Source organism: Sceloporus occidentalis, unplaced genomic scaffold, assembly GCF_023333645.1.
Source record: "Sceloporus occidentalis isolate IW3139 unplaced genomic scaffold, rSceOcc1.0.p SCAF_93, whole genome shotgun sequence".
Lineage (NCBI taxonomy): Eukaryota > Metazoa > Chordata > Lepidosauria > Squamata > Phrynosomatidae > Sceloporus > Sceloporus occidentalis.
Genome location: NW_028317073.1, coordinates 2,855,757 through 2,881,146, shown reverse-complemented (window position 1 = coordinate 2,881,146; position 25,390 = coordinate 2,855,757). Strand labels below are relative to the sequence as shown.

At 40.1% G+C, this 25,390-nt stretch overlaps 2 protein-coding genes across 2 annotated transcripts in view; one reads left to right on the top strand and one right to left on the bottom strand.

Annotated features, from left to right (window-relative positions):
- Positions 1 to 1,879: 1,879 nt before the first annotated feature.
- On the top strand, positions 1,880 to 8,532 carry LOC149284433 (E3 ubiquitin-protein ligase RING2-like). The gene is made up of 6 exons (XM_089496727.1): positions 1,880 to 1,966; positions 2,066 to 2,226; positions 2,955 to 3,170; positions 6,736 to 7,008; positions 7,551 to 7,722; positions 8,431 to 8,532. Exons 1-6 carry the CDS (start codon positions 1,880 to 1,882, stop codon positions 8,530 to 8,532), a joined length of 1,011 nt encoding a protein of 336 aa, XP_089352853.1.
- Positions 8,533 to 12,236: 3,704 nt separating this feature from the next.
- LOC149284432 (tRNA (guanine(27)-N(2))-dimethyltransferase-like) overlaps positions 12,237 to 25,390 on the bottom strand; it is a 40,727-nt gene continuing 27,573 nt past the window's right edge. The window contains exons 11-21 of the mRNA XM_089496736.1: positions 24,685 to 24,817; positions 24,384 to 24,495; positions 18,608 to 18,687; positions 17,810 to 18,062; positions 17,481 to 17,693; positions 16,721 to 16,911; positions 16,142 to 16,220; positions 15,709 to 15,869; positions 15,523 to 15,579; positions 13,452 to 13,581; positions 12,237 to 12,474 (exon numbers count right to left, since the gene is read on the bottom strand). Of these exons, the coding sequence (XP_089352862.1) occupies positions 12,237 to 12,474; positions 13,452 to 13,581; positions 15,523 to 15,579; positions 15,709 to 15,869; positions 16,142 to 16,220; positions 16,721 to 16,911; positions 17,481 to 17,693; positions 17,810 to 18,062; positions 18,608 to 18,687; positions 24,384 to 24,495; positions 24,685 to 24,817 (1,647 nt within the window). The remainder of the gene's footprint in view (positions 12,475 to 13,451; positions 13,582 to 15,522; positions 15,580 to 15,708; positions 15,870 to 16,141; positions 16,221 to 16,720; positions 16,912 to 17,480; positions 17,694 to 17,809; positions 18,063 to 18,607; positions 18,688 to 24,383; positions 24,496 to 24,684; positions 24,818 to 25,390) is intronic.

Sequence of the window (25,390 nt, the reverse complement as noted above, 5' to 3'; positions counted from 1 at the left end):
GCTAGTGTGAAGGGGGCGGTAGGGAGAGGGTAGCTAGTGAGAAGGGGGCAATAGGGAGAGGGTAGCTAGTGAGAAGGGGGGGTAGGGAGAAGGTAGCTAGTGAGAGAAGGGAGGGGGTCGATAGTAAGAGAGGGGGTAGATAGTGTGAGAGATGGGGAGAAAGTGGGGATCTGATGGTGGAAAATGCTGTCCCCCCCCCCAGATTTTTAGGGGTTCCTACGCCCATGTATATGTACCGTTTTATAATCTGCCCCCCTACTTTGGTCCCTGGCCCCCCATGTGCCCCCCCAAAATATGAAAGCTGGAGACACCACTGCCTGCTGCCCTAGCTGTTATTGGATAAGCATGTACATGTGTAATGCGACAGAACCAGACAAAGTAAAATGTCATAAGCCTGGTGGCCAATATTCTCGTCATCCTTTCTCCTACTAATTTCAATTACCCCCCTTTCTTCCTATCATCAAACGGCTCTGCTTCCATACTCCCTGGTACACCGTGCCTTTTCTCTCATCCACCCTCCCGCCATGTCCTTCTCCCTGTTCCCTCATTGTCCGCGGTCCGCCTGGTTTTCCAGGCTGCCGTCACTTCCTCTTCTCTTGGACCCCTCTCCTGTTTTAATCCCCGCAGGCTCACGTTTGTCTTTTCCGTATCTCCTCCTATCCCCGGCCTCGCTTTTGCCTTCCCCCTCCTCCCGTCTACCCTCCCCTCACACACAGTGCGGTATCTTCCCGAGCTCCATTGCGGATGCTGCTGGGCCTGCGCCATATTGTGCGATCACAGGGATATTGTGTTCAGCATCACAACATAAAGCGCAGCCCGGGAGCCGCGACACCGCCGCCCGGGAACCGCGACACCACCACCCGGGAGCCGCGACACCGCCGCCCGGTGACTGTTAGCGGACTGAGTGTGAGTGGCAACATTGTCCGTTTCGTGTACCCGCTCCGTGTAGTGCCTGGCAGAGATTCTCACACAATGCTAGCCGTCCCCCTTTCTTCTGTATTTACTGGGTGATCCCTTCCACATATACATCCAGCGATACTATAAATCCGCAGAATATAATGCATGCAGGCAAATACAGGCTATTCTTCATCGGTAGAGGGGAATTTTATCACCCGGAGCCTGGCAGATTGTTTACCCCTCTCTGTAAAGATTATATTAAAATAAATGTAAAGATATATGTGTGTATAATGCAGATTACCTATATACAGATACCTGGGCTGATTGACACTATGCAGTAACAACACAATGGCAGCCCCTCCAACTAAATCATATGTTTTATAGATCTAATACAATGTGTGTGTGTGTATAGATCTAAATTAGATCTAAAAGAATGTACTATTTCAGATTAATATACAGGATGTTCTTTCTAGGTAAAGGAGCATTTAATCATCCCAGATTATATTAAATGTGTGTGTGTGTGTATATATATATATAATTTTACACACACCATTGTTTGAATAGCATCTAGACATCTAGATCACACACATTTTATTAAATCTATAAAACATGATTTAGTTGGAGGGGCTGTCATTGTGTTGTTGCTACATAATGTCAATCTTGTGTTTACCTATCACACACACATATTTACATTTATATTTAATGTTATCTTTAGAGATAGAAAGGGGGAGGTGTAAACAATCTGCCAGTATCTGGGATGATAAAATACCCCTCTACCTATAAAGAATAGCCTGTATATTAATCTGAAATAGTACAATCGTTTGGATCTATTGGTGTGTCTGTGTATATCTACACATCATTAGATAAAAAGAATGTACATTTTCAGATTTGTGGGGTTTTTTTTAATTATACAGATTGCAGTAATGTAGCAGGTTCTTTATCCCCATCTTTGGGGGTTTTTTTTTTGTTTGTTTCAGGCACAATGTCTCAGGCGGTGCAAATGAATGGGGCTCAGCCCCTGAGCAAAACATGGGAACTAAGTCTGTACGAGTTGCAAAGGACGCCACAGGTAAAGTGACGTTGGGTTTCGGAGTGTTATGTTAGCCACAGATTCTTGAAAATCTAAATGAAAATGTTTCTTTTTTTTTAATATTATATTTATTTACAGGAAGCAATAACGGATGGTTTAGAAATAGTGGTGTCCCCCAGAAGCCTACACAGCGAATTGATGTGTCCAATTTGTCTCGACATGTTAAAGAACACAATGACAACTAAAGAATGCTTGCATCGGTTTTGCGCCGACTGCATTATAACTGCTCTAAGAAGTGGGTAAGTATTGATTTGCTTGTGGTTATTTCTGTTTACAGGTGTATCCATGTTTCCTGTGTTAATTTTAATAGGACAGCATGCATATCATGCAGAAGTCTAGGAAGAAAGACAGACTTTTTTGAAGTCTTTGCATCAGTCTTTATATATAAGTGCTTTGCTGACCCTGTTTAATGCATAGTTGAATAAGTGAAATTTCTTCAAAGTCATCACTCATTGAAACTATACATTGTGCACGGCCTTCCTGTTAGGGAAACTTGCTGTAATGAAGTAAGAGAGTTGGAATCACAACTTTCCTTCAGTGAATAAACCTCAATGTATTACCTGGACCATATATACATATGCGTCTGTATCTTCCTTGTATATGTGTATATATATATATATATATATATGCGCCCATTGTCTTTGAAATACTTATCTGATCTTAGGTTGATGCATGTTTTTAGGGTCTGCTGTTACAATCCTTTTATTTCTTTCCAAGTGGCTATAACATAATAACAGTGTTAGCATAAATTTGACACGTTATTGCATTGTATCTGAATAACTCTAGAGGTACTTCCCATGGAATTTTTTATTTTATTATAATATATTTCAGTGCATTTGTGTAATATATCACTTCCATAAAGGCATCCTGTAAAAATATGATTTTAATAAGATTTTTTTTTTTAAATTGATTTAGTGAATATCCATTGCTCTTCCAACCTCTATTTTTCTTTCTTTTTTCCCCCCAGAAACAAAGAGTGTCCTACGTGTCGGAAAAAATTGGTGTCAAAAAGATCTCTTCGTCCAGATCCAAATTTCGATGCTCTAATAAGCAAGATCTATCCCAGTCGGGATGAATATGAAGCACATCAAGAAAGAGTGTTAGCCAGGATCAGCAAACATAATAACCAGCAAGCTTTGAGTCACAGCATAGAGGAGGGACTGAAGATACAAGCCATGAACAGGTAAAAATGATGAGTGCCAAGATGGAGAAATCTTCAACAGCACACAGAGCAAAAACGATTAATCTGAACGGGATGACTGAAACCTCGTGCTCTTCAGTTCTCAAGAGATGAGGTTTATGCCACCTAAACTGGTAATCTTATATGGCCTAAAGAGGACTTTACCAGTTCCGGACACAAAAATTGTCTTTATAGCCCCCTTGCTACTCTTAAGACTATAAACCCAAGACGTGAACTGAGATAAAATCACTGCATTTTATTTTTACAGATAAAAATCACAGGTAATATAGTGCAGATTTTGTAAGGACTACTTTTTGACTTGTTCTTTTGTAATAGGTGAATCCATTTATTTATATTTTTTTAACCAAACGCTGCTTATTTTCGGCGTTCGTTTAACCTTCAATACAACGAGTGCACCATTGCAGTCATTTGGCTCAGAATATAGTTATCGGAGTTGAAAGGACAGAGCCTATAGCTTAGTGGGCTGAGAATTTTGGGCTTTGGCTTTTAGGTGAAATTATAAATCAAGTGACAACGGAAAATATTGTTATATATTTTGCCTGTCCCAAAAGTTGGAAAAGTTGCATCTTTTTGAAAAGTAAAATTAACATTTCTGATAATAAAATCAGATCTCTCACAAAAATACAATATAAATGAATTAAATTAAAACCAACCATGATTTTGAAAAATATTTGTATATTATAGTATAGATTTCAACTTCTCCACCATGGAACTCATTATGCTTTTGGTATATATGTGTATGTGTGTGTAAATATATGTATATGTGTGTATATGTAGCTTTTTATACATATTGTTTCTGTACATTTAAACATTTTCTCCCAGCAGAAAAAACATGTACAAATTTTTGATCTCAGATACCTGCCTTAGGAGGTGTTTATATTAAGACTTCATACGGACAGTGTTTTATTTGCTATTGTTTTATGTTGAGCCAGACTGGTAGGACTTTTTGTATGTCTCAGGTTTGAGAAAATAAAGTGGTGTGATTCAAGACAAATTGTAGATTAGCGCTGTGTATCTTGCTTTTGTAGCAGACAAGCAGGCTTCCAATCTAAGCTGTGATACTGACATAATTAAATGTACTGTTTTTCTGCTACCCCAGCGACTGCTTTTTTAATTTGATGATCCCTTTTTTTTGTTTTCAAGTAGTATATTGGGAATAGATGTAATTAAAAGCAAAAGTTGAATTATTAATTTTTTATAGAGCCATCATATTCTGCAGTACTGTACAATGGTAAGGGAGACCTGCTCAAATGAGCTTAGAATCTAAAAGTCAAGGCTTCCCAAAGATTGTGATGACTCTTTGGCAGTTGGATGCGTAACGAGCAATAGTCCAGACAATTATTTTCTGTTCCCCATTTTTAAAATGTGTTGATCCAAATATAAAATGTACTACATATGTCCTGTTTGCCTGTTGTAAATGCCCAATATGATGGAGCTATATAAATTAATAACTATGTAAATCGCACATTTGTGTCCACTTTGCATGGGCTCCAATGCATTTTACTGCAAGCTAATCAGAGCATGCAGTTAAATATCAGAGGGTAGAGTTCTCTCTGATTTTTCCAACATGTAGTGTCCCTCAACATAAATAGAGAACACAAAAAAAAACAAGACTAATAAACCAGTATGGTACACTACACAGTATAATATACAATAAAAATTATTCCCTTATACAAAGTGGGCCAAAAGTAGCTATACAGTAAAGTTCCAATGCCTGTAAAGTAAAAGAAATACTAAATGAAAATGCTATGATCTGATCAGTACTGTATAACTACTTTTGGCCCACCCCTGTGGTCATGTATAGTTACAACATATAAGTCATACCCGTTAGGCACAAAATTGCCTATAATATAGTGATAATGGAAAAATCTCATATTAGTGTTAAATAGCTAAAATATGCAGGGACTCTGCATTTGACTTCATCATCATTATTATTATTATTATTGCACCATCATATTCTACTAAACAAGTAGTACATCACATAACAATGTGGAGTTACAGAAACAAACGGTAGGATTGAACTGTGAAGGAGCACTTTAGTTTAAATGCTGTGTCTTTCATATTAAAATGTACTCCTGGATTCTGAGGCTATTTCATTGTCGCTTTCTGTGCTTTTCCTTCGTGCTTTTGTGTAGGCCAAGGATAAAGGAGTTGCCTTATAGTGTTGTATGCTCTAATAAACCAGCATTTCTTTAGATCTTTTCTAAACAAATACCATTTACCAGTTACTCAGTTACCACATATGAACCATATCTTTGGTAAGCACCCTTTAATGTAATAGTTCCTTTACAGAATAAAATTTGCTGATTAAATAAAGCTTGCGGCATCGCTTGGACATTGTAATAAGTAGACCAGAGATCCACAACTCCAGCTGTGAAGGGCCCCAAACATGCCACATTTTACAGCTCTGTAGAAATATGAGAAGGATAAGAAGTGCATAATAAAAAGGACGCACGTACACCAGGAGTATACCTAGTGTTTCTCTTTCTTTATCACAAGATGAAATGCAAGTGAATAACTAGCAATTAGATGTTATCTATCACATGGAAACTGCAGATTGTACTGATGCTTACCTTCCAAGCCTCCTATTTTTTACATGACACCCTGATATTCTGGGCAGTGTCTTGTAATGCTGCCGCACTGTCCCTCTTTTGCAGGCAGTGGGGGATTTGGTCAATTGGGAAGGTCCTCTGATCTTCCATGACCAACCCATCATGCTGGGAAATCTACAGAGACTATCTATAGATAGATAGATCTATAGAGACTAATCTATATATACTACCTCTCGCCTTTCTCTGTGCCTTATGTTTGTCCTCACCCCATTCCCTCAGGATTGTAAACTTGCGAGCAGGGCCCTCTCCACCTAATGTATCGGTTTGTCTTATTTTGTCAATATTAGTCGTCATACCACTTGAATATATGTATTGTATCAAGCGCTCCGTATAAATAAAAGATAATAATAATAATAATACGTAAGGTATATGCTGTTGCTCTATCACAGCTTCCAAGTGGCTACCTTGTGATGCATTGAAGCATCACGCTGTGTGTTTGCTGAAAGCATGATTTAGGATTACAGTTTAAGACAACTGCAGCCATTCCTCTGTCTCATCCTCAACAAAGGTGTCCTCTTAAAGTCTGATATTCTGGAGAGAGTCCAAAGAAGAGACACAAAATAGTACATAGGTTGGAGATTAGTATCATTAAAGACAAAGGAATATTGGCATCTATGCATGAGATTTATATGGAAAATATAACGGTATTTTAAAATAGCAATACCCTTTATGGTAATTACATTTACTGACTGAACAAATTTAAAGGAGATGCTTCTCCTGGAAAAAATAGATTGATAAAACAATGTGCGGTGTGATCTTTTAAGTAAAAGAAGGAAGAGGATAAAAAGCCCCTGCATAAGTCATTTTATTGCCACCAATGTGATGGGTGAAGTGCACCACTTGCACATGCCTGGGGCCAGCTCTGACTTTGTGTTGCTGGACTTTGGTGGTTGATGAGCCAGGGCTTCATTCACTGCATGGTTGTTGTGTTTCAGGTTACAAAGAGGCAAGAAGCAGCAAGTGGAAAATGGGAGCGGAGCCGAAGATAACGCAGATAGTTCTCACTGCAGTAACGCGTCCGTACACAGTAACCAAGAAGCCGGTCCCAGTAATAAGAGGACCAAAACATCTGATGATTCCGGTTTAGAACTGGATACAAACAATGAGACCGTGACATTGGATCCTGCATTGGATGGTGCCAGTGAGATTGAATTAGTGTTTAGACCTCACCCAACACTGATGGAGAAAGATGAAAATGCTCAGACTCGGTAAGCAAAAATAAAAAAACGGAGGATCGTCGCTTTATGTTAGAGTGATGGTTACATAAAATACACTCTGAAAATGTAAAGGCATTTTAACAGTGTATCGGCCCCTTTTATCCCAAGTCTCTGTATCGTAAGGAAAAACGGGTATGTTTTTGATGTGTTGGCTAGTGAAGTAATCCGGTGAATCTAAAAATTCTCTATTTTGAAGATCTCAATCGGTGCATGATTTGAAGAATAAAAATTAATGATTTAAAGGACCTTAATATATACAGCTTTTTGAAAGGAGGAAAGAGATACAGAAACATAAAGGGATAAAACAAAGTAAAGCAGGGCATTTGTTTCAAAGAAAAAGAGGTTACGATAGCAAAGCAATTTAAGCATAAATGGTAATGCACACCCAGTCTCACAGTAGGTAAAACTGGCAGACTAGACCGGACAAATTCAATAGATGTTCTTGTTATTGGTTGCTTTTTGTTCCAGTCTTTTGATTTTAGATATTAGATATAATTGGTTTGCAAGTAAATATTCTTTAATTATTCTGACAGGTACATTAAGACATCAGGTAATGCTACAGTTGACCACCTATCAAAATATTTAGCTGTGAGGTTGGCACTTGAAGAATTTCGGAGTAAAGGAGAAACCGATCAGATGAGCCTCAATGCTGCCAGTGAGAAACAGTATACTATATACATTGCAACAGCCAACGGCCAATTTACAGTAAGTAGTAGACATCCTCATGTGGCATATGATACTTCAGAACTGAAGACGGCTAAGTTTCCTGAGACCACCCATCAAAAATCATTAAAAAGTTCAGCTTCCTTTTTCATGTGACTCTGCAGCGTAAAACATAATTTTCCTGAATTATTTTAGCCTCCTTAACTCTGGCTTGTGGTCCTCACCCTCGTACTTGGGATCCCGTAGACACGCTGTATATCAGCAACGCCTATACCTTTGACAGCACAGACTTCTGTTCTCATGTGTTGACTGAAGCATTGATCCTGGTCAATTCAGACTGAAATGTTTACTCCTCTACCCATATTCATGTCTATAGGAATGCTGCGGATCTTCTTGAGGATATCCCTGTTATACGCGACTTCCTGAAAATGTTAACTTGTACCTGTGTCTCTCCTACTGCAGAGTATGAACTGCATATTACAATAGCAAAACTTTTATAGTTGTCCTGAAAAGATAATGAAAGGGGGTAAATAGGCCAGTAACAGTAAGTGTCCAATAGCGTATGCATGTTTACTGGTAAACCCACCAAAGGGGCACAGTAATAAATATTTCAGACCCACAAACCCATCATAAAAAAGTTTTTGGAATATTAAGCAAAGTTAGACATTTGCAAAATTCAGTATCCCCTCTAATAACAAAGCTTATTGATTATACAATGTATTCAGTCCTTATTTTCCCTTTTCTTCACAGGTGCTAAATGGTTCATTTTCCTTGGAGTTAGTCAGTGAAAAATATTGGAAGGTGAACAAGCCAATGGAACTGTACTATGCACCAACCAAGGAACACAAATAGTGCCAGACTTTTAGCAGAGGAGGCAGACGCTCTCGTAGACAATACCTCTTTTTAATACAAGTGGCTCCTGGATATTTTGCACAGCAGACATCACTAATGCAATTTCAGAATAAACATTCTGACAATAACTAGCCACCATAACAAGCGGCTTGAAACATGGAGGAAGATCTTATCCTATTACAAAGTCCATGACAGAGTGGGGGGTTTTTTGTACTTTTTTGTGTTTTTCTAATACACATTTATTTATTAAATATGTTGATAGAGTTGTCAAATTTGCTTAAACAAATAGACATGATGTGGGATCATAAGCAAACATAAATGTTATATATATATACAGGCTTTTTTGTTCTTAGTTTCTTCTTTATAACTTTTTGGTTTGATAAAAAATCATGGTTGTGATTATGAGCTATTGGTTCTCGTTATACAACTAAAATATAATAAAAATAAAAAAAAAACAACAAAAGGAAATGGAAATTACCAGCTGGATACCATTTAAATTGGACACATAATCTGCCAATCCACACAAGTGAAATATTTATACGATAGTGTTTCTGCTGACACAAGACTTTTTGACTCTTGAACTGAGAACGTACCTCTTTCTTTACCCTTTTAGCTCTTGAGGATTGTGCCAACGCCTTTCGCACCAGAAAGTATAACGTAAGAACCAGTACTGTTATGAGAAGAGGGCCCTGTACATTGCCACTTGTATACGTGTGCTTTAAATTACTGTTGGCATGCAAATGTTTGCGTCTATACTATTGGTCAGAGTTTGCAAACAAATAAACTTGTTTTAACTAGTTGATGCAGGTAATTATGTGTATGCTACAGAAGTAAATTGTAAATAAAATATTTCAGTTTACAGAACAATATATCTTTCTGGTAATACATTAACCCCTTAATGACAAACCCCGTACATGTACGGGCTTAAAATGCATTGTTTTCAATGGGTTTAGGGACCGCCCATTGTCCTTAAGGGGTTAAGTTAGCAAAACACTGATCGTGAAAGCTTGTTAGTTTATTTTGAAAATCTAAAATTCTCAATATTCGTTATGGCCACCATTTGACTTGTTTGCCTGTTATGTGACTGCACGGTAACATCATGGCTGCTTGCACAGCGCGAGAAGGAAAGGCTGTGGCCGAGCTTAAAGCTGTGATGCGGGAAGAAAAGAGTGGGGATGTATTAGCATAAATGTGCCATAATTCACCTCCATGGCCACGTGAGGATCACGCATTGACATGATTCTGCCCCTCTCTATTCCCCCCCCATCCACGAGAAGCCTCGATTCCAGGTCTTCCTTGCAGTAGGTGGCTTGGTGACCGCATGGCCCGCTGGGTTTTCGTTTAAACCCCAGGCTTGCTCTTCTGACGTTGATTCTGTCTTCTGATTTGGCTTGTTCCTGACATCCTGTTCCACATACCAGGCCTTGCTCCCATATATCATATTCAGTCATCTGCTGTGTTGGTCCTATCCCAAAATTTGGGTTCCAGTTACAACAGTAAGTGTTACAGTGTGAATGTGTATGACTGTGTGTTTGTATTCGTAATAAAATACCAGTTGGTGATGATGGACTTCGGCACACTATATGATAGATGAATGGATGGCTGTTGAGTGACCAAGAGCAGAACACCCAACTCCATGTAGATTGCATTTTTGCAAAGTATCCATTTTCTAAAGACTCCAATCATTGCATGCATATTACACGCTATGTAATGGTCCGTCCTTAAACACTTAACATTCCGTCCTTAAACACTTAACATTCCTAAGCGGTGTGTAGGATGATATATTAATGACATCTCTGATTAAAGTAGGTATATATTGACATGACAATAATACAAATTAGGTGAAGTTAACATGCATGTTAGGAATGTATTTTATTACATAGGAGAAAGCACAAACTTTTTTTTTTGCCTTTTTGTCGAATGAAAAACACCAAATTCAACTGGAAGCTAAATTTGTTTGGCTTTATCATTTACTATCTTAAAATAAAAGCAAAAACGTTAACTTACAAATATTTAAAAAAAAATATTAACTCACAAACTTTAATGAGGGTAAAAGACATAACTTTCCAAAGTATCCCAACAGAAACATAGGTGTATATACCAATACATATAGCGGTATGACTATAGAATAATATATAGACTATATAATCAGATTTGTCATTGTTGCTTAGAGCTATGAATAATTGGGGCGATATCGCCTAATAACTCAAACATTTTAAACATCCTGAAGACTCCGGTTGGTGGATATATTAAAGCATGGTTTAGCACAGCTTTGTTTAGCTAATGCCCTTTGAAGTTCCAATTATGTCTAACGTGGCAGTATGAAGGCAATTCACTGCTGAATATAGGAAAACTCGCAATCCATATCATCCCAATCCTTACCAATAGGCAACATATGGTTTGTTTTCAACTAATAGCAAAAACACCACTGTTATGCTGTATGTTGTGGTCACTGCTTCAGCACAAGATAACTTTACGGAGTAGTTTAACAGTTGTAAGCATTTCCTATCAGCATAAGCTTGCTTACTTACAGTCTAACCATTCTAACCAACATTCTAACCAAGTAAGGTGTTACAACTCCTAACATGGTCTGACAGTGAGGTTCTTCAACCAGCCTACCATCCTATACATGTCTGCAGTTAAGTCCATGTGAGGAACAACTTTATGAAATGTGGGGTCTCAAACAAGATATCAATCGTTCGAGACTCCAGGAAAAACCCAGCAAGTTCACACCTTTGAGCGGCTTTGCATTCACTGGGAAGGTTAAAGACCTCCTAGTTCCTTAAAACCAAACTATCATTGCAGAGGTAAAATTCTAATTGAATACATCGCTGAGAGTCTTCTATCACGTGTGATTATTATTGTTATGCAGCATGAGCATACTAGACACTGCTCGCAACTATGCTGTTCCTCTGTAAAGCTCACACTACAGTTATCTTAGGGAAAAAGCAGATGACATCATACAGCACAACAGAAAACATAACATATTGTATATTAGGTATATGATTAGAAAAAAAGGATCTGGAGAATAACAGCTTTTTTTTTTTTACAGAACTGCCTAATTATGGAGTCAGGGTATTAAACAAAGGAAAAGTGAGAGACAAGAATCCATAATTAATTGCCCATTTTATTTTTACAAGAAAACAATATTCCTTTTTTGATGGTAGGGTCAGCATGGTAGTGGTTTACTCAAGCTGAGCTCCTAAAAATCTTGTACACGTGGGATAATCACTCCTTTAATATATTAAATATGCTTGTTCCCAAGAAGACTGAAACTATGTGTCTACCAGCTTATTAAATGCCGTTAGAAAGCTTACAGTGCATCAAACAGGTTCTAAAGAAGATTTAATAAAGATTGTGTTGTAGGGTCATAAATCAAACTTTATTGTGTTCATAAATGCACGGGTTTGTGCACTAAACTATGTGTTTGTAAATGGGATGAAATATGTCAACCCTGATACCTGTATGGCTTAAAACCATAACATTTCTACTGAAAGAAGACATGATTTGTACTGCATAGTTCTGAAATGTCAGACCAACTCAGCCCTTCTTACAGAAGAAACCCTCTGGGTCTATTTAGTTGGGAATTTGAAACGTTTACGCTCACTGTTTAGTAATTAAAACCCTTAACAAGGAATAAATCGTAAAATTTTGTGAGGGGAAAAATGAAAAATTTGAAACGAAGTTGGTTCGTATTCACAACATTAGATGGATTTTGAGTCAGAAACGGAGGAGGTTTCTTCTGTGTCCGGCTCATCTCCTGCACTTTCTGTGGTATCAGGGTGGCTGCTTGCTTGAGATGTACTTGACAGAGTACTGTATTTCTGAAGAATAGATGTTAGCATGGACAAAGGAGCACTCGTACGAATTCCTGTCGGGTCAAAATGCGTCCGGCTTACTAGGAAGCCAGCTTCTGACAGATATTGCAAGATCTTATTCAATCTAGTTATAAAGATGGGAAAAAAGCACAGTTTACAAATCAATGGAAGCACTCATTGATCATCAGAAGTAATGTTTTCTGATAGAATTTGGTAGAATTCGAAGATCTATTTATATGTTACAGTAGAAAAAAAGGAGACAACCACTGAACATATGAAGGTAAAATTGAGAAAAAAAGAACACTAATTACAAACAAGAATGCATGCGGAAACAGAACATGAGTGAGGGAAACATAACAAGGTAACAAATATAATGAACACAAAGTGAAAGACATAAATGAAGAGGCAGGCTTTCTAACTTTCTAAACAGATTACAAAGACTAGTTGGAATAACGTGATCTCTATGATAAGAAAGTCTCTAAAGCAGGCGATTTTGCAGAATAGTAGTTTGGACTCACCGGCTTCTCTATATATTTGGAGGTTACCTCTTGACAATGCATTATGTATTACCCTTTTGCAGTGATAAACTCCAATTGTATGGTGAAGCTATGTTATCATAGCGAACACGTTATTCCCCCCCAGTACATGATTTGATAGGACAACGCATCATGCATTCCTCCCTTTTCCAACGGAAGCGACCGCCTCACAGATTTAAATATGAACCATGCAGGGAAAAGATAGCAGGGACGTCGCTTGTAATATGACAGGATTTGACTTGTAACTTGCCCCTCGTTTAGTTAATCAACCACAGAATAATGTTACATTGAACAGGCGCAGCTTATGATACGACATACAATGTTAAAGTTTATGCTTTATCCGTTTTGACTCCAAAACATTAATTGTTAAATTTGTTTAAGCTAAATCTTGTTGGACTTAAATCTGAACACCAGCTGATTTCAAGCTTACACTTCTAATGGATTTTAATGACAACCAAAAATAGCAACTTTCTAAACAAAGATGAAACTGATGCATTATCTACAATTCTTTTCTCTTAAAAAGTGCTTTAGGTCATCAACATAAGAGACAATGTATGGAACTTACTTTGGGATATTCATTCCCCCGATAGTGTGCCTGTGAATGCTATAATAAAATGGGGGGTGCTCTATGCGGACGTCATTTTTGAAGCGTTTGGATATGTGACACATATTTATATCTTGACGTTTCCTTTTAACTGGAATATAAAAAAATAGTATTGGTTTATTATTATTGACAAATACACTCCATGGATGCTGAAAAGCCATTCATCCTCATTCTTGAGCTACCCACTTTTCTATTACATTTAATTGACTTCCCACATATATAAAAGACTAAAGTAGTTACTTCCTACATATATGTAGAGCCCGACTGGCCAAAAGGGTGACCTGACCATGCTAAAGAGGGTCATAGGCTGTCACACCACCGTAGCCTGCTACCATAGACCTAGGCCAGAGTAGGATATATATGTTTGTGATAGAAAGAGTTTCATAGTGTTACTAATGCTGATAAAGAATTAGTGGTTCCATACATACATATAACACACATGTACCATTATAAACATGATAGGGTAACTAAACCAAAGGTCAGCTTTTTTAATGAATACACATAGATAGATTGAAATAAATGTTAACAAGTATTTTTTACAACAGGGGTTATCTTTACATTAGTTAAACCTGTGTATTTTTAAACAGCTGTCATAGCTTGAATGCAAACTGTTTTCTGATTGGCTGAAAACTCAATTCAGAATAAAGCTGTCATTATATGTATTGGAATAATTTATCCCTAAGCAAGAATGAGAATGTGGAGCTATTGATATCTAAGCTGAAATATACTCCCTGAGCCATTAAGTTGTGTCCTACACAAAATATTGAGAGGCGTTAATGGAAAATGTTTTTCCTAAAAACTATTGGCTTCTCTATCGTCACATGGGATACTGAATGTGGACAGCAATATTGATTTTCTAATGTAAATCATCATCATTTATTAAGTACTTCTGGCTTGGTGTTGTTGAAAATATGTCTGTTTCAATCTTCTATATACTCCACTGTATTAAACTATAAAGAGTGCGTTTATTTCAATCAACCTACAAAATGAATTTGCACGTAAAGCATTACCACTTGCTTCCAATAATTAACTTGTTATTCTATCATAAATAATTTAACTGCAGAAGGCTAGGTTTCCACTTGGGTTTTTGTCCTGCGTTATTTTCTTGATGAAAAACGCCAAGAAAACTGCCACTGCATTCTCCTGCGTTTTGGAGTTTTTTCTGGCGTTTTAGCCTTTCTGTGGAAATTGCTTTTTTGACCTTTTTGCAGTTTTTCCAGCCTTTACACGTTGGAATTTACACCCAGCTCAAAGAGATTTGGATAAATGGCAAGTATCTGCCCCCTCCTGATGTCATTTCCTTGGTAGAGTTCTACTTAAACACGCCACGGCGGACCCTTTTGTCTCTTTTCTGTGGTTTGTAAGGCATGCTTTATTCCGAATGTCTGCTCCTCTAGGAAGATTGGCCCCAAATGATGGTGCACATTGTTTGCTGTTGCTTTTGGCAGGCAGGATCCAGTTGAGTATGTTTTTTTGTAATGGCATGTTTGTTCCAAATGGTGTAAAATTCAATATGAACTTTGTTTTGTGTGAAACTGTTTGTTTCCAGCCTATTTCTCGTGGGACACACAGATACTGGGTCCATCCTCTGCATTGTAACTGTGGAAAAAAACGCCATAAGAAACGCCAAGGCATAAAACCCACATGGCTTTTTCATGACGTTTTTTCTCTCCCATAGACTTCTATTGGAGAAAAGCGCCAAGATTTCCTTGCAAAAAACGCCAGAGTGTCAACATGCTGCGATTTAGAAAAACTGCCACAGAGCCCAAAAAAGCAGAAAAACGCCAAAGAGGACTGAAAAAACGCCAAACAGAAAAACGCCAAGTGGATATGGCATTGTGCGATTTCCTATTGAAGAACAGCTAACCTCTGGCCGCAGCGTTTTTTCACTAATAAAACGCTGTGTGGCTGAATTGGCGTTATTATGGGCGTTTTTAGCAAAAAAAAACCAAGTGGAAACCTAGCCGAATAAATATTTGCTTCTCTACTAAGTTGCTTTTATCATCATCATAACCATCAACTCAAATCATACCATTGTCTGCAGAAGGTTCTCTTGAATCTGTAATTTTGATGAACACCCCGCTTTCTTCTGCAAAATAAACATAAGGAAACTTTTAACCGCTTCCTAGTAGTAAAACATTTGCAACCAAGTTTGTAATACGTTTTGGATGTATGATTTAATACACCCCTGGGTCCATTGCCAAGGACAATTGCCTACCCTGACTGCTGAGGTTTGACTGTATGGTGAATTGTTTTAATATTGTACATTCACCCTCACAAACAAGCGTCTTCAATAAAGGCTGGATGTCATCAGCTCCATGTTGCACAGATTCAAAAAGCATTCGTCTGAGGAATCCAGAGTTATACAGAGATCCAGCCCTATAGCATAAAAGCATATAGTACGGTCATGTGGAGCGAAGACAGAAAGTGTACATTTATATAGTTTTCCTTTGACTACATAGAATATTTTCAAAAGAGCAACAAATTAAAAAGTGATCAGACACACAAAGACATCCTCCCAGGAACAGTGACTAAATTATTTTATCACGCTACACAAATACCGTGTTTTAACCAGTACTGGGTGTACTTTATTTTCACAGTAAGTATTCTGTAATTTCATTGATTTATGTAAAATGAAAAGTATTGCTTACCACATTGGACCCAACATAACTGCGGATCTTCCTGGCATACTCTTATGACAATCGCATGGTAGTTGGTTGTAAGGATTTTCTATTAAAAATACATATAGCAAAAAACATTACATCTACTAGAGTGATAAAATATAACTACACATATAGAAACATTTCAACCAGATCTTCCTATGTGAACGTTTCTCAGAGATATGAAAATGTGAAAAAGGGGTTTGTTCATTAAAGGCAGAGTTGGTAGGAGAGTTGCGGTTTCAGGTCTCTTCACTGTTATAAAGGGCCAACACTAGCAACTGTCTCCATTGTTAAGGCCTGAACTGGCCCTGTATAATGCATAATTTAATGGGTGGGGAGACTTTAATGCTCCCGATTTATCTACACATTGCATAAGGCCTACCTTCTTGCAGCAGAGACTCATAATGTACAGTGAAGTTAAGGAGCTGAAACACAACTCTCCCAACATCGGAGTTCTTGGAAACATATGTGACTTTTTTGTCTGTCTTGGGCCAACTAAAGGTATTATAGTCATGACTAATGGCTCTATCAGAGAAAGATGTGACTATGCAATGTTCTAGTAATCACCTTCTACCATGTTTCCTTCTTTCTGAAAGATTCTTTCTTCACACCAGTGGCAGTGGATAAGCATGTTTATCTTCTTTAAACTTTCATCAGCCTGAGTAGGTCCTCTCAAAACCCGGACGACGACTAGGACAAAATGTTCCACGGCTACAGAAAACAGGACCTCAATTCCTTTGTTACAACGAGCAGCCGCTCTAGAAAATATGAAATAGGCATTTTACACATATAAACGGAGTAAGAAATGCTGCACGAGTCAGCTGGGTTGTAAAGTAAGGTTTGCTTTGTTTCATCGTTCTATTAACATGTAAAACCGAACGTTGCCACTGCAAGCAATTGGGTAATATTCATTCAAGTGCTACCCCCAAAAACGCAAGCAGTGCCAATTGCATACAATTGATTGTATATGAAACTCTGCCAAAAAGATATAATTTATAAAATGTGAAGTTCTGATCTTTTTATATGCATGAATAAAGTCAGTAAGTTGCTGGATTTACACTGCTTTTGCTTCAAGTATCATGAGTTGGATTTTTAATTATAATCAAAAACATTCATCACAGAAAATGAGTGATTACATGTATAAAGACACGTTTACATAATGATCATTATCTCAAGGTATTTCATCACCAATCCTGTCCCAAGAGACGGCTACGAAGGAAACAAGATGGCTGTTTCATCCATCAATAATAATTCCTTATAGCAAACTGAAAAGTGCCAGGAAAACAAAATATAAAGATTTCTTGCCTTTTATCTGTGCAGACATTACCTGGCAATCGAGCACAAAATAATTCTTGCAGCCAGCTCTTTGAAGTATTCGGTTCTAATGATATTGCATCCATAATGACGCTTTGCTACATGCAGATTTTTAGCGTACAGAGATCCAGTGTCAGTTGAGGTCACAGACACAATCCCCATATTCCTGACGTTTCGAAAAGCTGCATCTAGGTAATTCACTGATGTCCCGAAAGGATCGAGGTGTCTGATGGACCAAATATAAATATTAAAAATTACACTTATAAAGAAAAGAATAGAGAACACTGCAGGGTTAATTGTAGTGTAGGACTCTAATTTAAGGAAACAATGCATGTTGCTCACATGAAGTCGAATGATCGGAGATGCATCAAGACATTAGCATCTGATTGGGTCACTTCTACAGCCCCCAGATATTCCTCCCCCTCTTCTAATAATTCTGGCTTCTCTTCAGCTTCCTCTTCCCTCTTCATCAACACTTTCATCTTGTTGAGAGAACAGTTTTCACGAATCATTGCTACTGAACTGTCACTTATATCATTGATGGTGACTTTCACCGAATTCCCAAGATGTTTTGCCCACTGTAAACCCATGATGCCTGAGCAAAACCAAGGTGAAAAATACACAAGTTACGGATACACACAAATGTATCTAAATGTAGTGGGATGATATAATAAAAACTATAAAAGTAAAACACTTAATGATTTGCCTATGCATTATACAGGAGAAGCTAACTAAACCTGGTACTTAACAGGTGTGTAGAAATGTTTCATCTCCCCTCCTCTGGAAGATTACAGTTTACAGAATAAACCTCTAGGTCTGCATATACATGTGAAGTAGAATGGTCACATTTGTGTGCTACATAGTAAAGATAACTCAAAAACAGCCAACACATTCAACTGAAATACACATAGGTTCTTTAGTGTAATTTTAATGGGACGCTAAATGTAGCCTTTACAATAATATCAATAAAAAGCACAAATTTTGGTAAGGCATCCCAATTCCTCTTTCTTCCAAAAAGCTTTAAATTCATTAAAAACTATTGTTAGACAAACCCTTGCTAACAGGGTTTCTCTGCCATTCTCAGAAGCTTGGTATGAAACATTACTGTTTTGCTGTGTGTCAATGTTTGATGTTGCATACCTGTTGACCCAAATGCATCGAGGCACTCCAGTGGTTTTCTCTCTTCAGCAAGTACTGCCAAAGCACAGAATATTAGCTGCCTTAAAGAAAAATAGAAATTTTACTCACCGTAAATTATTTTTTCCTTAGTATAGTGTCAGTACCACGGGGTGTCGCTCTTCCTAGGGACAAGGACCTAGAATTGAAGAGGTTAAGATTACCTCCTAACCCCTCCTACTCCTCCCCTATAAGAGCCCCGGTTGCCCAAATACCTCCAGAAAGTACCAAGAACACAAGATAGCTTGCAAAAATAATTTTAATACAAAAACGTACAGGGAGGGATATACGTACTGACAATATACTAAGGAAAAAAGAATTTACGGTGAGTAAAATTTCTATTTTTCCTGTCATATAGTGTCAGTACCACGGGGATGTAGCAAGATGCCCCCTTTGGGTGGGGAATATAGTCACGAGGTAACCGACTGGACCACCTTACGCACGAAATCAGCATCAGAGGAGGAGAAGATGTCTAGCCGGTAATGCTTGACAAACGTGTGAAATGAAGACCAAGTGGCTGCTTTGCATATTTCTCCCGGGGATGCAGAAGACCTTTCAGCCCAGGACGTAGCCATAGCTCTGGTTGAGTGAGCAGTAATGCGAGATGAAAGAACCTGACCGCTGAGAGTGTAGGTTAAGCGAATAGTTTCCGTCAGCCAACGAGATATCGTGTGCTTGGAGGCCGCATGGCCTGCAGATTTACCAAAATAATTAACAAACAATTGATCCATAGAGCGGAAAGGAGCAGTGCGGTCTATATAAATCCGTAGAGCTCTGTGGACGTCTAGAGTGTGCCAGAGCGTTTCCTCTGGAGTAGCCGGTGACGGGAAGAAGGAGGGTAAAATTAACGGCTGATTGATATTAAATTCAGAGATGACCTTGGGCAAAAAAGAAGGTTTAATGTACAAAACGACTTTATCTTGGTGAAAAATCGTAAATTCCGAAGCCGCGGAAAGAGCCTGAAGCTCACTGACCCTCCTTGCCGAGGTAATGGCTACTAAAAATGCCGTCTTGAGAGATAAAAACTTGAGAGACACACCCGTGAAGAAATTTATTCCAGACTCGTAAATAAATAGTAGACGTAGATCTTCGTACTGAATTCAGGAGGACCTCTGTCATAGAACTGGAAAGGCCTCTGCCCTGGAGGATCATCCTTGCAGCACCCAAGCCGTCAATCTGAATCTTAGAAGAACATCCCTGGAAAGGTTCTTGTTTTCTAGAAGACGGGAAGACACTGGTAGTTCCCACACTGCCATATCGCCATACTGAGCGGCTCCGAAAACCAACTTCGATTTGGCCAATAAGGGAGAATAGCTAAAACCCTGGCTTTGTCTACCAGAATCTTGAGGAGGATTCGAGGAATCATGGCCACTGGAGGAAACACATAAGCCATCTTGAATGACCAAACCACCGACATTCCGTCTAACAGGAGAGGATTGTCCTGCCTGTAAAGGGAGGCGAAAATTGGTAATTTGCTGTTTTGTCTCGTTGCCATAAGGTCTATTTCTGGCAGGCCGAACTTTTGAACCAGGAGAGAGAAGATGCTCTTGTCCAGGGACCAGTTTGCTTGGGAGCAACGAGATCTGCTGAGATCGTCTGCCAGACCGTTGTCCACTCCTCTGATATGTGTGGCTGCTAAATCCTCTAGATTCCTTTGGGCCCAGAGCATGAGTTCGTCTGACAGGTCCTGGAGCTTTGGAATTCGGGTGCCACCCTGCCTGTTTATGTATGAGACTGTGGTGGCATTGTCGGACTGAATTCGCACAGCTGTCCCCCGTAATCTTGAACCGAATGCCTTGAGCGCCAGAAGCACAGCTTTTAGTTCTCGAAAGTTTGACGATTGGGTCTGATCGATTAAGGACAAGCTGCCCTGACTGCAGAGGCCGTACAAATGAGCTCCCCAGCCTACTTTGGAGGCATCCGTGGTGAGAGTGACCCACTGACGTGGCAGAAAAGATCGACCTCGGGCGAGGCGCCCCTTCGCTTTCCACCAATTCAGCCGGAGTAAGATGTGCTTGGACACCGTGAAGGCGACGTCCAGATCCTCCAGTCTCCTGGACCACTGTTGCAGGATGTCCCATTGAAGGGTTGTCAACTGTGCCTTGGACCAGCTTACTGCCGGAATACAAGCTGTAAGACTACCCAGGATACTCATAGTCATCCTGAAGGGAAGGGTTGGATTTTGTTGTAAAAAGGAAACCTGTTTCCTTACTCTTTTGATCTTTGAACGTGGGAGATATAGTCTCGATGAGACGGAATCCACTATGAGTCCCAGAAACTGGATCTTCGTGGTTGGAATAAGGTTGGATTTTTTGTGGTTTATGATCCAGCCGTGTTCCTCCAAGCATCGGGTCGTAAACCTGTGATGTGCCAGGAGCTCCTGAGAAGAACTTGCTTTCAGAAGCCAATCGTCCAGATAAGGGACGACTGTGACTCCCTCTTTCCACAAAGCTGCTGCAATAGGGGTTAAAAGTTTTGTGAAAATGCGTGGAGTTGACGACAGGCCAAAAGGGAGAGAAGTGAACTGAAAATGTCGAACTCTTGTCCCGACTCTTATGGCAAATCTGAGATACTTCCTGGAAGCTGTAGGGATTGGCACATGGAGATAAGCATCTTTTAGGTCTAGTGTAACCATAAAGTCCCCTTGTCTTAACAGGTGAGTAACCGTGAGAATGGATTCCAATCTGAAGTGACAGTAAGGAATGCAGGCATTGACTCTCTTTAGATCTAAAATTGGACGGAAGGACCCATCCGGTTTTGAGACCAGGAAGAGACGAGAATAGACTCCCTGAAACTCCTGATTCTTTGGAACAGGCTCTATGACACCTTTTTTGAGAAGGATAAGGCTTTCGGCAAACAGTGCTGAGTTCTTCACTTGAGAAGGGTAAAACGAAATCAGGAACAGAGGACGTGGAATCCTGAAAAAATGTATCCTGTACCCGTCCGCAATGATCCTGAGGACCCAGGAGTTGTTTGTGGTTTGTCTCCATTTTGGCAGGAACCATTGCAAACGACCTCGAACACTGTCAGAACTTCCTGACCTCTGGTTTCTTAGGATGTTCCTGAAACTTCCTCTCGTGTTGTTTACGAAAAGTTTGTGCCTTGAACACTGGTTGAAAAGACCTGGAAGGTCTATACTGGTATCTTTTGTTCCATCTGCTTTACCTATCCTGAGGAAGTTCCTTTTTAGTATCTGACATGTGTCTGATCAGTTCCTCCAAGGGAGAACCGAATAGTTTGGTTCTTTCAAAGGGTAAATCGCATAATGTCGATTTGGAAGCAGTATCTGCCGCCCAAGAGTGTAGCCATAAGGCTCTTCTAGCCACGGAAGACAAACCCATGTTACGGGCCGAGAGTTTAAGGCTCTCTTCGGCAGCTTCCACCAGGAAGCTATTAACCAGTCTAAGATTTTTAAATACCGTATTGGCTCGGATATAGGCCGCCCCCGTATATAGGCCGCACCCTAAAAGTTTGGTGCCTTTTTAAAGATATGCTGCCACTGTCCTCCTCCTTCCCCCCCCCCGAGATATGCTGCCACTGTCCTCCCCCCCCCCCCGAGATATGCTGCCACTCTGCCCCCCCCCCCGACTTACCAGAGCAGACTCCCGGGTGTCTTGCGGGGCCGGCAGGGGACAGCTACGCAATACAACTTCCGGTGCCGGCACTCAGCGGATGTGCCGGCACCGGAAGTTGTATACGCGTATTGCGTAGCTGTCCCCCGCCGGCCCCGCAAGACACCCGGGAGTCTGCTCTGGTAAGTCTTGGGGGCAGAGGTAAAACACATCGTGCGGACGGTCACCGGCTGCGGTGATGGGGGTAAACAACCTCCGCAGCCGGTGACCGTCCGCCTGATGCGCTTAGACAACCTCCCGTGCCGGCACCCCCCCCCGTGGAAAGTGCTGGCAGGGGAGGCTGTCTGAGCGTATCGGAGAGTAGGATGCAGGTCCCCTGCACCGCTGCGGGGGATCTGTATCCTAACCCCGCTGCCTGCCCGGCGCCCGGAACTGCATGTCCCGGGCGTCGGGCGTTAGACCCCGAAAATAGGCCGCACCCCCACTTTAAAGACTTAAAGTGGGGGGGGGAGTGCGGCCTATATTCGAGCCAATACGGTAGTTTAGACAAACCTTCATCCATTGAGTCTGACAGACTGCCTTCTAAGGACTGCAACCAGATACCTTGAGCTTTAGCCACAGATGAGCTAGATAACGCCACTTTGCACTGGAAACCAGATGACTAGAACACCCGTCTATAGGAAGTTTCTGCCCTCTTATCCATAGGGTCTTTCAGACCAGCCACTTCACTAATGGGAATGGTAGTACGCTTAGAAAGCTGGGCTATCTGGACGTCTACTTTGGGGATATCTTCCCATTTCTCATCACCCTGAAGGTGAAAAAGCTGCTTAAAGTGCTTAGAGATAAAGGCTCTTTTGTCTGGATTATTCCATTCTCTATACATGAGATTCTGCATTTTAGGTAACATAGGCAACCCCTTAGGGTGAGCCGACAGGTCTGCATCTTGAAAAAGCCGTGAGACCTCCTTAACAAATATACGAAGTTCCTGCGGAGGAAAATTGGTCTCATCCTCTGACTCTTCGCTAGATGAAGCCGAATAGGACGAACTAGAGACCTCTCCAGAGGACCAATCAGAATGAGGAGAAGCTGATGCCCTTTTACGTTTGAGGGATTTAATCCTTACGGGTTCCATAGGATTAACTGCTGCTGCTTTAAACGTTTCAAACGTTTGTGCCAGGTTGTCCTGGAACCAACCTAAGAAAGACTGCATGTCTTTTTGTTTCTCTTTTGCCAAACTCTCAGCGGAGCAGGCATTGCAATATTTCTTTTTACAACCATCCGGCAAAGGACTGGCACATTCAGTGCACAATAAGTGTTTAGTCTTAACAGCCTTTTTTGGAGCAGGTGAAATAGATTTCTCCTTATCCGGTTTATCTGGTGAAACCGGACCAGACATCTAATAATATAAAAGAAAACATTTTTTTTTAGTAGAAAATAGAGGGCAGAGGATTTGAAGGGTTAAGATTAACCAAATCCTACCTTACAACGCCTCAATCCGTGTGGGGGGGCTGGTGACACGGAAAAAACAATGTTGACAAGCTCCTCTGCTGTCAGACTGGGCAGCACAGCCTTTATATATGCGAAAACAATTTAGTTTTCGCGCCCTGAACAAGAGAACTGCTTCACGCATGCTCAGTACTCTTGGTGGAACGCAGCGCTGGCGTGCATTCCACCGCTGTGCGCATGCTCCAAATTTCACCGGCATAAAAGCATGGCGTCTATGCAGTTCCGTAACGTCCGCCAATGCGGACGGTACGCCTCGCTCTGCTCACCGCCCGGGGAGCAATCGGAGGGATCCCCCTGGACACAACCCGTGTGTCCCACCAAAGAAGAACGAAAAAAATAAAAAAGGTCCGTCCCTGACAAGGGACAAGGAAGAACTGGAGGTATTTGGGCAACCGGGGCTCTTATAGGAGAGGAGTAGGAGGTAATCTTAACCTCTTCAATTGTAGGTCCTTGTCCCTAGGAAGAGCGACACCCCGTGGTACTGACACTATATGACAGGAAAATAAAGTACAACAGTGGGTATTATAAACAGCCGTCTACTACGCTTTAATAAAAAATATGCTACTTCCTGGTATTTTATACAGACCAGTGAACGCACAACTAGGGTCTTTGAAAAGAGAGAAATGGTTTTCCCACTCCTTTCATAGGATTTCACAGCTCACCGGTTAGTTTTCATTTTTGGGTTGAAAAATGTTCCTGATTTTTGTGGCGTCTTGGAATTAGGAAGAACTTGGACATCAGCGTTTGACTCGTGGAAAATTTCTTGCAACCTGCCTGTGGAATTCCAGGAAACCAATGTAATAAACGTAAGAAAAAGCAGAGAAATAATGACAGTGTCTGAAAAGGCACACAGAGCACACATAAGTTAAACCGGTACAAGCATCAGGCACACATTATTTACAGTGTAGTACTAGGCTGTACTGTGTATTACATTGCATTAAGGTACAATTAAAGATTGCTTACCAGATGATACTTTTACTTCTGTTTCTCCTTTGTTAACATGTCGTTTAATGTGACTTATCATTTCAGATCGTCTTCTAGCAACAAGAGCAGAGCAGATGATGCAGTGATAATGTGCCCCAACCTTACCAGGCAACTGAAAGAGAAACATTTACGGGTTACCTTTAAAAGAATAGCTGCAATTCACTGGTTGTCAAGAAAAATACAATATAAGATGGTTTGAGATAAAAGAAATAATTAACCATGCCATGCATGGGTTTCTAAATAAAATGGATTTTATATGTGGGGTTTTGAAAGAAAAATCTAAAAGAAATACTGAACAGGCTAAAAATGTCAGATCAACAGTTTTAGGTCCATTTAATGGAATACAAAACCCCAAAACTGTCTGCGCTTCTTACCCTAATAAAGTTGGCAACAAATATATATACATAATATAAATGAGAGGTTTTGGTTATATGAATTGTCCAAAGCACAATTAAGTTCACCCGCCACGTCAAGGCACACTCTCATGGCGGGTGAGCTTAATTATGCTTTGGCCAGTTCATATAATCAAAACCTCTTTATTAGGGTAAGAAGCGCAGACAGTTTTTGTTTTTTGTATACATTGTACAGCCAACACACTGTATTTGCAGCATGCTTACACTGTTTGGTAGGCCTGGTATTATACATTTGTATTATCTGAGCCTGAGACTAGCTTAGCGCACCAACA